The sequence below is a fragment of the Neomonachus schauinslandi genome, chromosome X (genome assembly GCF_002201575.2).
Source record: "Neomonachus schauinslandi chromosome X, ASM220157v2, whole genome shotgun sequence".
Lineage (NCBI taxonomy): Eukaryota > Metazoa > Chordata > Mammalia > Carnivora > Phocidae > Neomonachus > Neomonachus schauinslandi.
This window is the reverse complement of record NC_058419.1, coordinates 6,115,727-6,128,471: the sequence shown is the minus strand read 5'-3', so window position 1 is coordinate 6,128,471 and position 12,745 is coordinate 6,115,727. Positions and strand designations below refer to the sequence as shown.

General features: G+C 37.4%; 1 protein-coding gene across 7 annotated transcripts in view; it reads left to right on the top strand.

Annotated features, from left to right (window-relative positions):
* FMR1 (FMRP translational regulator 1) overlaps nt 1–12,745 on the top strand; it is a 45,202-nt gene that overhangs the window by 15,065 nt on the left and 17,392 nt on the right. For all 7 annotated transcript variants that reach the window (XM_021682546.1, XM_021682538.1, XM_021682534.2 and 4 more), the window contains exons 4-9: nt 1,190–1,261; nt 1,544–1,692; nt 2,998–3,091; nt 3,179–3,295; nt 5,513–5,683; nt 5,779–5,857. In XM_021682546.1, coding sequence (XP_021538221.1) covers nt 1,190–1,261; nt 1,544–1,692; nt 2,998–3,091; nt 3,179–3,295; nt 5,513–5,683; nt 5,779–5,857 — 682 coding nt within the window. The remainder of the gene's footprint in view (nt 1–1,189; nt 1,262–1,543; nt 1,693–2,997; nt 3,092–3,178; nt 3,296–5,512; nt 5,684–5,778; nt 5,858–12,745) is intronic.

Here is a 12,745-nt window from a genome sequence, read left to right as displayed (position 1 = left end):
CACTGTATTACATAACGATTAACTGAGGTTATTTCTCTGGCTAGAGCAAAATTGAGAAGTGATGAGGGCAAGAGAGAAAGGTAGGTTAAGCTGTATTTAGTCACTGTGTTGTATGACTTTTAACTTCAGTTGTAAAAGGGAGACAAGAATTGGAGCCTTGAGTTACTACTCATCAGCCTTGGGCTCTGAGCTCTCTCTTCTCTCCTCCCTATGCCCCTTGTCCTCCCTGCTTTCTGCTTCTGAGTATTTCTCTCTCTCTCTCCATGTATACTGTGCTCTTTTCCCATTAACCTTGATTTGCTAGTGTCTTTACAAAAGGTTCCATGCTGCACATCGTAAGTGAACTTTGACGTGGTCACCAGAGAGATCGGTTAGAATAACTGATCCAGTATATGAGAGCAGGAAGGTGGTATCCATCCAGAGGATTGCCAGCATGGAGTTGTCCATTTTAGTGGAGAGAGAAAGGAGATGGGAGACCAGAGAGTAACCAAGGAGCTGTTCATTTAGGCACCAGGAAACATGAATGCCAGGGTGGTAGCCTTAGTGGGCTTGAGTGGTCAGAGGCCTCACCCATTTAGTGACCAAGCAATAGGCCAGGGTCAGTAACTTCCAATCAGTTATTTACTTATTAGAGTAAAACAAAAACAAGTTTATACATTTTTAGATCTATTTTTGTAGTTGACAAAGTATCCAAGGCAAGTATGCCCAGGTTTATGAGCAATCTGCTTTTCTTGAGCATTCATATACAGAGGACTGATTATTACTGATCTGAAACAAAGAAAATAGGAAGGTGCTTTGTACAGGGCTCTCCCAGGTAATCAAGTAGTTTCTGATTTTATGTATGTATATCTAGCTCTAGAGTTGCAGTCTGCTTTAAGGCATACAACATATGGGTTTGAAAGACACCTGGCTCATTTTAAGAATTTTCTTCGGGACACCTAGGCGGCTCAGTCGGTTAAGCGGCTGCCTTCAGCCCAGGTCATGATCCCAGGGTCCTGGGATCGAGTCCCACATCGGGCTCCTTGCTCAGCAGGGAACCTGCTTCTCCCTCTCTCTCCCTCTGCTTGTGCTCTGTCAAATAAATAAAATCTTAAAAAAAAAAAAAAAGAATTTTCTTCAATGTCTGATAATCTATAGATTTCTGAATGATGTTAATTATGAAATAATCTATGTTGTAATTTTTGTGTAGGTTTATTCCAGAGCAAATGAAAAAGAGCCTTGCTGTTGGTGGTTAGCTAAAGTGAGGATGATAAAGGGTGAGGTAGGAAACTGCATATTTAAAACTTTTTTGTACTGTTTGCCTTTTCTAAACCCAGGTATTACATTTCAGTGTGGATTTCTATTTTAAAGTAATATCTAACTTTTGAGTTATTTTATTACAATGTTTTCTCTACATGTTCAGTATGTTTTGTATGTTTTAGTTAATTGATCAAATAGAGTTTTTTCTTCCCTCTAGAGAACTTAAAAATAACTGTATAGGTATAGTTTATTGTTCTTACTTTAAAAACTATGACCAGGAATGACTTTTATCTATTTCTCTCAGTTTTATGTGATAGAATATGCAGCATGTGATGCTACATACAATGAAATTGTCACAATTGAACGTCTCCGATCGGTTAATCCCAACAAACCTGCCACGAAAGATACTTTCCATAAAATCAAACTGGACGTGCCAGAAGACTTACGACAAATGTAAGTTAGTATGCAAGAAATGCTGAGAACTTACAGGTGATATGCAATTAATTTAAAAGAATATAAATTTTAAAATAATAGATACCAGTTTTTAAATTCAATGAACTTTGGCAAAAATGGTACTACTTTTTGCAAAAGTAGTGAAGAAATGTCTAATTTAGCTTTTCCAGTTAAATAATTAGGCACTGCACTTGTCTAAACTTCATTAGCTAGATACATAGCTAGTGCACATTTGTTTTCTAAAATAAACTTTGTTCATAGAATTTTTTTTTAAAGACTTTATTTATTTGACAGAGAGAGAGACAGCGAGAGAGGGAACACAAGCAGGGGGAGTGGGAGAGGGAGAAGCAGCCTTCCCGCAGAGCAGGGAGCCCGACGCGGGGCTCGATCCCAGGACCCTGGGATCATGACCTGAGCCGAAGGCAGACGCTTAATGACTGAGCCACCCAGGTGCCCCCATAGAATTTTGAAATTTTAAAATCGATTAGTATAGATCTTCTGTCCTAAGTCACAAATCAAATTCTAGACAATGAAGATTTCTCCATGTCTTTTTCCTTTAAGTTAATATTTTCAGATAAATATGTAATAAGTAGATTTAAAGAAGCTTCCAAAGGTTGTCTCAATCTTCTCATCCTTGGTCTGGAGTAATGCTTAAAGACTTTTAGATAAGAGATTCCTTTTTAAAGGTTTCATCAAGGGGGTATAATGAGTTTGATTTGGATGTGTCACACTTGAGATAAACATTAACTTGCAATTCAAAGTACATAGAAATTCTGCTTTTTGACTGAAGAGATTGCATATGTGTGTAAGTTTTTGTGCTTTCTGATTCATATACATTTCCTTCTCTCCCTTAAATTGGTCAGTTTTTCTATAGAAAAGAAGCAGCAGAACAAAATTGGGTTCCATGTAGATATCCCCAAAAGTTTTCAACAGTTGTTAAGAAAATTATTAATCATATGTAACTGAAATAAGGAAGCTTCAGAGGAGAGTGACTCTCCTAAATAATGTCTCCTTTAGTAATCTAGGACCACAAGCAATCCCTTAAGAGCATAACTAGTTTTTTCCTTTCTCTGTAATCTCAGATGTTTGATTGGGCTGAGTATTACAGAGGTGGACAGCAAAGGAACCTTTCTCTGTAATCTCAAATACTTGAGTGGGCTAAAAGTATTTTCAGGGATGTACAGCAAAGGAACTAAACCAGTATGAATTCACAATTCTACTAAGTGCAAGTCTCTGCATATACTTATGCCAGTAGTTGGCAATCATTCATCTTAACTTCACAGTGGATATTCTTTTTATTTCTAGGTGTGCCAAAGAATCGGCACATAAGGACTTTAAAAAGGCAGTTGGTGCCTTTTCTGTAACTTATGATCCAGAGAATTATCAGCTTGTCATTTTGGTGAGTGTTTTTGACTTGTCTATTTTGGTGTACTTCATTTGGAGTATTTGCTTTGATAATAATGGTGTTAATTTAAATATCCTTTAGTCTATCAATGAAGTCACCTCGAAACGAGCGCACATGCTAATTGACATGCACTTTCGGAGTCTGCGCACTAAGCTGTCTCTGATACTGAGAAATGAAGAAGCCAGTAAGCAGCTAGAGGTATGTGGCTTTCCCTAGTGCTGCTTATAAGGCTTTCTAGAAATGATAACTGTGGAGTTACAAACTTGAATATGGGCAGGTTGTCCTTTATTTACTGTTTCTTAACAATTCCTTATATTTTATATTTTGAAAAATTAAATTATACAAAGCCTAATCGTACTAAAGTTTTTCATGCCTAAGGTTTCAGAATTAAGCAGCAGTTGATATATATTAAGGAACTTCTGGTCAACTCACTTTTTCTAGAAGTTCATCAAAGCTATTAATAAAATGAGGCAATGCTTCTTCCATATAACATGTTATCATTTAAGTACTAGAGAGTATTTAAATATCTAATCATATTCCTTTCATTGTGTATGTTTATCTCTGTTTAAAAGGGTATAGAACTTCATTCTAATTGGTTGTCACTCTTTAAAACTCCTGTCTTCAGATTCCTGCCAGAGGCTATTTCCCTAACTTACTATTTCGTCTCTTCAGGTGCATTTTATCTACTTTTATTAATCTTCCAATAATTTCCATCACCATACATTTATTTTCATTGATAACTATCTAGTACTTCCATCCATAACCATAGAAACTAAATGGATTTTAATGTCCCAACTCAAGTGTATTACTGTCAGATTCCAGAGTTCCTTGTCATTATTCATTTCATTAGAGGGAAAACACTATGCAGTTGAAATAATAAAGAAAAAAAAAAAAAGAGTTCCAAATTGCGTATTAAGAGAGAAGGTAGTCAAGGTTTATAGTCTCGTAAAACCCTGTGAAACTTGCCACCTTCCCACTTGATGTGTGATTGCTGAACTCTTAGTAGGAGAGGAAACACTCATATCTCCTTTTGCTAGTTTGTTTTCCTTATGGCCATGGAGGTCTGTTTAATTGGTTTTTACTCTCATTCTTTCTTGATGTCCCTATGTTCACACATTTGTGGTTTCTTTAGCAATTCTCTCATAACTTTCAGGCCAGAACAGCCTCCTTATTTTCATTGTGAGTAGTATGGAAAAAATACTCATGCCTCTTCTTAAACATCTAATTTTTCTTAAATGATCTGTTATACCTTTGACTTACCATTTATCAGTGAATTATCAGTGAAAAGAATAGACCAGGTGAATGAACCAGGATTCAAAAAACAAGACTTCTTGAAAAGTCCTAGGAATATTTGATACATTTTGTTACTCTAATCTACAAAATGGATATTAGACTTTTTTAAATTGTTTACAGTAGTTACACTCATTCCAGTTAGCAGGTATGTTGAATACTAGTTTGCATGCCTATCTTTCCTCACTACTAATATTAAAGATATCCACATATTCAGATAAGAAATTTCCATTTTTCAACATGAGCCACTAATATGTTTGGTTTTCATTAATGGCATGCTAGAACTAAACATTAAATTTTGATAATGCTGTTTAAAGAGAGCAATTATCCACAAGTTTGGGGTGTCAAGTGTAACGTAGTTCAGGCATTACTGAATATTTGAAAGAATTCATCATACTTGTGGATCCAGATCACAAGGTCTTGCAGACTCTCATACTAGGTTGCAGGTGCATATGCAAGATAAGTTGTAAATCTTTGGCATTCTATAATCATTTGATTTCATGACTGCACTAACTATTTATGATTTCATTCCTCAGGTTGGGGAGGTGGGGGAAGGAGAGTATTTTAATATCACCACTTCATCAGAGAGATGGGTATCTAGACCACAGTATCTAATGATAAGTTATATAAATGGTGCAGTTTTCAGGGGAAAAAAACTGAAAAAATATGTATATGTACTGATATCCTTTAATAAAAATGAAGTGAATACAATTTTCTGTAAAGATGGTATTTAAAAATTTTTTTTACTTAAATAACATTGAGTCTGTCAGATCCGGTGAGCTGGTTTTTATTTGGGAACCTTTGATCTGCTTCTTAATTATTACATTACTGATGTCCTTGGTTACCTAAAGCAGCCTTGCAAATAGGTTTTCAAAAGTTACCTTGGAAACTTGACAAGAATCCCTTTCTATTAACAAAAATATATCAAATGGTATAGACCTTCAGTAACCTAAAAAGTACTTAGGTTAGGCTGTGGGAGGTATTTTCTAAAACCTTTTAGTTTACAATTGAAACTAATTTATAGGCCCCTGATATATAGGGTCAAGATAATTTATATGGCTGACCTAAGTACAGTTGTCTTAATAGTTGATAAAGCATATTAATCAGATGTGCGTTTCTCTTCAGAGTTCAAGGCAACTTGCCTCAAGGTTTCATGAACAATTTATCGTACGAGAAGATCTGATGGGTCTAGCAATTGGTACTCATGGTGCTAATATTCAGCAAGCTAGAAAAGTACCTGGGGTCACTGCTATTGATCTAGATGAAGATACCTGCACATTTCATATTTATGGAGAGGTAAATATTTTACTATGTAGTTTTTTTTCTAAAATAACAAACAGTATTTCATATGGCTCATCTTTTGTCTTAAATCTTTTCCCCTTTGTTGTTAGGATCAGGATGCAGTGAAAAAGGCTAGAAGCTTTCTTGAATTTGCTGAAGATGTCATACAGGTTCCAAGGAACTTAGTTGGTGAGTCAGAAATTACTGTTGACATACACTACAAAAACACCAGTTAGGGAAATAGTTTAGTTATACCGATAGAATTCCGTGTCCACTCACTTGGGGAGTCATTTAATTGAAGCTTAATCTTTGAAATACAGTCTGTTGTTACAGTATACAGAAAATATTTGATAAATATGATACTCAAAAATTAGAAGGTATACAAAAGATATTATTTTGCTAGTTCAAACCTACTAGTGCCTGGAAGGATGAATTTTGTACAGCCTCTTCAGTGTATATTTTCTATATCTTAAATATTTTTTTCAAGGGACGCCTGAGTGGCTCAGTGAGTTAAGCATCCAACTCTTGATTTCAGCTCAGGTTATGATCTCAGGGCTGTGAGATCGAGGCCCCACTTCGGGCTCTGTGCTCAGCGGGGAGTCTGCTTCTATCCCCCTCCCTTTGCCCTTTCCCCCACTCACACTTCTGCACTCGCTCACTCTCTCTAATAAATAAATCTTTAGGGGCGCCTGAGTGGTGCAGTCAGTTAAGCATCCAACTCTTGGTTTCAGCTCAGGTGATGACCTCAGAGTTGTGGGATTGAGCGGGCTCTGCACTCTGCAGAGTCTGCTTGGGATTCTCTCCCTCTGCCCTTACCCCTTGTGTATTCTCTCTCTCTCAATAAATAAATAACTCTTTTAAAAAATCAGTCTTAAACCATTTTTTCAAAATGAATGACATTTGAAGGCTTTATAATTTGGAGGATATTGGTATTTATTTGATCTTTCTGATGGGGCTATAAAATGATAGCATTCTGAATTATCTCTGAGTTGAAGATCTGAATGTAGGTTACTTAAATCTAATAAGTTGTAAGGCTAAAAGTAACTCTGAATGTCTCTGGGGCGTTGTGCAACATCAATGGTAATTCTTCATTTTGACTTTGAGTACTATTGTTTCATTACTATCATCATCACAAGTACCAGCAAATACCAGAAACTCTCTACCAGTATTCTCAAATGCTGCAGATATTGTTACCAGAACATATCAAAACAAGTTGCAGTTTGGGGGGTTTTTTTTTTTTATCAAGAACACTACCTATGTCTTTAATTTATACATAAAATTGGGACCTGCTGCCTATACATTTTTTATTTTCTGAACCTGATATCACAACTGATTATAAACAGTAATGCATGCCCTTTGGAAAGTTTAAAGGACAAGAAAATGAGGACTTCTGTGCATTTTGTTCCCATAGTTTCAGTCCTGCTTAGCCTGCTTTTATTTTTTGTCGGCATAGAATTAATAAACATCTTCCTATGCCATTAAAAACACTTAGAATACTATTTTTTTCTTGAATAAAATTAGTTTAAGGATAAATACCAGTGAAATTAATGCAGAATTATTCATTCAGCTGTGTTCTACAGATAGCTAAAGAATGTGATGTTATTGAGGTAACTAGGACACAGTAGTGTGTGTAGCACTGTCATTACCTCAGGATAAGTGGGGTTTTGAATGATACTTATTTTCCTTTTATTTACAGTTTGTCAAGCAATTGCATACATTTTATAGTTAGAAAAGTTATTTTAAATTTAGAAATTCTTATATAGCCAGTAGACCGTTTTTTCAATATTATGTGTCGGATTCACTAAAGTTCATTTGGGAGATGGCATGATGCCTCTAGGGGAAAGTTCTTGGGTGTTGGAATTGGAGCTGGATTTAGATTTCAGTCCCTACCTCACTTTTTGGTAGCTGTTTGAACTTGTAACTGACTCTGCCCCCTTGAATCTTATTTTCCTTACCTCTAAAAAATGTGAGTAATAGTGTCCACCTCATAGAGTTGCCGTGATAACTAAACAGGGAGATGTAGATAGAAAGGTTTAGATAGATGTACATTACCTAAGCTCTGGACATACTAGGGGACTCTGTAAATGTTACTTCTCTTTTCTCCTCCTTAGTTCAGTAGAGCAGAATTGTAGTAAGCTGTCGTTGGGATTTGGAAATAACCATGTAGTGTAGAATTGCATTATCTGCTGTTAAAAATAGGTTCTACCTCTGGTCATACCTAAAGAGAAGAGGGCTCCAGCAGTGACCTTTCACCAGAAGGCCTGCTGAAGTACAGTCAGTCTGGGTTTTGTTTTGTTCCTAGTGAGTAAAATAAAACAAGTCTGTTACAAAGATTGTCTACTACAACACTGGGAATGTTCAGAGTTTTCAGAAAGCATTTTTGTATAATAAGAGATTTGGCAAGGCAGATCTTTAGGGAGATGTCTAATTAGTATTGCATGAGTTTTCTTTGAGTCCCACGGTATGATTTATGATCTCTATATTTTTTTTTTATTCTCATGTTAATCCTCATACATTACATCATTAGTTTTAGATGAAGTGTTCCATGATTCATTGTTTGTGCATAACACCCAGTGCTCCATGAAGAATGTGCCCTCCTCAATACCCACCACCAGGCTAACCCATCCTCCCACCCCCCTCCCCTCTAGAACCCTGTTTGTTTTTCAGAGTCCATCGTCTCTCATGGTTCCTCTACCCGTCCGATTTCCCCTGCTTCATTCTTCCCGTCCCGCTACCTTCTTCTTTTTTTTTTTCTTAACATATATTGCATTATTTGTTTCAGAGGTACAGATCTGAGATTCAGCAGTCTTGCATAATTCACAGCGCTTACCAGAGCACATACCCTCCCCAGTGTCTATCACCCAGTCACCCCATCCCTCCCACCCCACCCCCACTCCAGCAACCCTCAGTTTGTTTCCTACAATTAAGAATTCCTCATATCAGTGAGATCATATGATACATGTCTTTCTCTGTTTGACTTATTTCGCTCAACATAATACCCTCCAGTTCCATCCACGTCGTTGCAAATGGCAAGATCTCATTCCTTTTGATGGCTGCATAATATTCCATTGTATATATATATATACCACTTCTTCTTTATCCATTCATCTGTCGATGGACAGCTTGGCTCTTTCCACAGTTTGGCTATTGTGGACATTGCTGCTATAAACATCGGGGTGCACATACCCCTTCGGATCCCTACTTTTGTATCTTTGGGGTAAATACCCAGTAGTGCAATTGCTGGATCATATGGTAGCTCTATTTTCAACTTTTTGAGGAACCTCCATACAGTTTTCCAGAGTGGCTGCACCAGCTTGCATTCCCACCAACAGTGTAGGAGGGTTCCCTTTTCTCCGCATCCCCGCGAACATCTGTCGTTTCCTGACTTGTTAATTTTAGCCATTCTGACTGGTGTGAGGTGGTATCTCATTGAGGTTTTGATTTGGATTTCCCTGATGCCGAGCGATATTGAGCACTTTTTCATGTGTCTGTTGGCCATTTGGATGTCTTCTTTGGAAAAATGTCTGTTCATGTCTTCTGCCCATTTCTTGACTGGATTCTTTGTTCTTTGGGTGTTGAGTTTGATGAGTTCTTTATAGATTTTGGATACTACCCTTTATCTGATATGTCATTTGCAAATATCTTCTCCCATTCTGTCGGTTGTCTTTTGGTTTTGTTGACTGTTCCTTTGCTTTGCAAAAGCTTTTTATCTTGATGAAGTCCCAATAGTTCATTTTTGCTCTTGCTTCCCTTGCCTTTGGCGATGTTTCTAGGAAGAAGTTGCTTCAGCTGAGGTCAAAGAGGTTGCCGCCTGTGTTCTCCTTTAGGATTTGGATGGACTCCTGTCTCACATTGAGGTCTTTCAACCATTTGGAGTCTATTTTTGTGTGTGGTGTAGGGAATGGTCCACTTTCATTCTTCTGCATGTGGCTATCCAGTTTTCCCAACACCATTTGTTGAAGAGACTGTCTTTGTTCCATTGGACATTCTTTCCTGCTTTGTCAAAGATGAGTTGACCATAGAGTTGAGGGTCCATTTCTGGGTTCTCTATTCTGTTCCATTGATCTATGTGTCTGTTTTTGTGCCAGTACCATGCTGTCTTGATGATGACAGCTTTGTCATAGAGCTGGAAGTCTGGAATTGTGATGCCGCCGGCTTTGCTTTTCTTTTTCAACATTCCTCTGGCTATGCGGGGTCTTTTCTGGTTCCATACAAATTTTAGGATTATTTGTTCCATTTCTTTGAAAAAAGTGGGTGGTATTTTGATGGGGATTGCATTGAATGTGTAGATTGCTCTAGGTAGCATTGACATCTTCACAATATTTGTTCTTCCAATCCATGAGCATGGAACGTTTTTCCATTTCTTTGTGTCTTCCTCAATTTCTTTCATGAGTATTTTATAGTTTTCTGAGTACAGATACTTTGTCTCTTTGGTTAGATTTATTCCTAGGTATCTTATGGTTTTGGGTGCAATTGTAAATGGGATCGACTCCTTAATTTCTCTTTCTTCTGTCTTGTTGTTGGTGTATAGGAATGCCACTGACTTCTGTGCATTGATTTTATATCCTGCCACTTGACTGAATTCCTGTATGAGTTCTAGCAGTTTTGGGGTGGAGTCTTTTGGGTTTTCCACATAAAGTATCATATCATCTGCAAAGAGTGAGAGTTTAACTTCTTCTTTGCCAATTTGGATGCCTTTGATTTCTTTTTGTTGTCTGATTGCTGTGGCTAGGACTTCCAATACTATGTTGAATAGCAGTGGTGATAGGGGACATCCCTGCCGCGTTCCTGACCTTAGGGGGAAAGCTCTCAGTTTTTCCCCATTGAGAATGATATTCGCTGTAGGTTTTTCATAGATGGCTTTTATGATATTGAGGTATGTACCCTCGATCCCTATACTCTGAAGAGTTTTGATCAAGAAAGGATGCTGTACTTTGTCAAAAGCTTTTTCTGCATCTATTGAGAGGATCATATGATTCTTGTTCTTTCTTTTGTTAATGTATTGTATCACATTGATTGATTTGCGGATGTTGAACCAACCTTGCAGCCCAGGGATAAATCCCACTTGGTCATGCTGAATAATCCTTTTAATGTACTGTTGGATCCTATTGGCTAGTATTTTGGTGAGAATTTTTGCGTCCATGTTCATCAGGGATATTGGTCTGTAATTCTCCTTTTTGATGGGGTCTTTGTCTGGTTTGGGGATCAAGGTAATGCTGGCCTCATAAAATGAGTTTGGAAGTTTTCCTTCCATTTCTATTTTTTGGAACAGTTTCAGAAGAATAGGTATTAATTCTTCTTGAAATGTTTGGTAGAATTCCCCTGGGAAGCCATCTGGCCCTGGGCTTTTGTTTTTTGGGAGATTTTTGATGCCTGCTTCAATTACCTTAGTGGTTATAGCTCTGTTCAGGTTTTCTATTTCATCCTGGTTCAGTTTTCGTAGTTGATACGTCTCTAGGAATGCCTACATTTCTTCCAGGTTATCTAATTTGCTGGCATAGAGTTGCTCATAATATGTTCTTATAATTGTTTGTATTTCTTTGGTGTTGGTTGTGATCTCTCCTCTTTCATTCATGATTTTGTTGATTTGGGTCATTTCTCTTCTCTTTTTGATAAGTCTGGCCAGGGGTTTATCAATCTTGTTAATTCTTTCAAAGAACCAGCTCCTAGTTTCGTTGATCTGTTCTACTGTTCTTTTAGTTTCTATTTCATTGATTTCTGCTCTGATCTTTATTATTTCTCTTCTCGTGCTGTGTTTAGGCTTTATTTGCTGTTCTTTCTCCAGCTCCTTTAGGTGTAGGGTTAGGTTGTGTACTTGAGACCTTTCTTGTTTCTTGAGAAAGGCTTGTATTGCTATATACTTTCCTCTTAGGACTGCCTTTGCTGCATCCCAAAGATTTTGAATAGTTGTGTTTTCATTTTCATTGGTTTCCATGTATTTTTTTAATTCTTCTTTAATTTCCTGGTTGACCCATTCATTCTTCAGTAGGATGCTCTTTAGCCTCCATGTATTTGAGTTCTTTCCGACTTTCCTCTTGTGATTGAGTTCTAGTTTCAAAGCATTGTGGTCTGAAAATAGGCAGGGAATGATCCCAGTCTTTTGGTCCCGGTTGAGACCTGATTTATGACCTAGGATGTGATCGATTCTGGAGAATGTTCCATGGGCACTAGAGAAGAATGTGTATTCTGTTGCTTTGGGGTGGAATGTTCTGAATATGTCTGTGAAGTCCATTTGGTCCAGTGTGTCATTTAAAGTCTTTATTTCCTTGTTGATCTTTTGCTTAGACGATCTGTCCATTTCAGTGAGGGGGTGTTAAAGTCCCCCACTATTATTGTATTGTTGTCAATGTGTTTCTTTGCTTTTGTTATTAATTGCCTTATATAATTGGCTGCTCCCATGTTAGGGGCATAGATATTTACAATTGTTAGATCTTCTTGTTGGATAGATCTTTTAAGTATGATATAGTGTCCTTCCTCATCTCTTATTACAGTCTTTGGTTTAAAATCTAATTTGTCTGATATAAGGATTGCCACCCCAGCTTTCTTTTGGTGTCCATTAGCATGGTAAATGGTTTTCCACCCCCTCACTTTCAATCTGGGGGTGTCTTTAGTTCTAAAATGAGTCTCTTGCAGACAGCATATCGATGGGTCTTGTTTTTTAATCCAGTCTGATAGCCTGTGTCTTTTGATTGGGGCATTTAGCCCATTTACATTCAGGGTAACTATTGAAAGATAGGAATTTAGTGCCATTGTATTGCCTGTAAGGTGACTGTTACTGTATATTGTCTGTGTTCCTTTCTGGTCTATGTTGCTTTTAGGCTCTCTCTTTGCTTAGAGGACCCCTTTCAAGATTTCCTGTAGGGCTGGTTTTGTGTTTGCAAATTCCTTTAGTTTGCGTTTGTCCTGGAAGCTTTTTATCTCTCCTTCAATTTTCAATGACAGCCTAGCTGGATAGAGTATTCTTGGCTGCATATTTTTCTCATTTAGTGCTCTGAATATATCCTGCCAGTCCTTTCTGGCCTGCCAGGTCTCTGTGGATAGGTCTGTGGCCAATCTAATGTTTCTACCCTTGTAGGT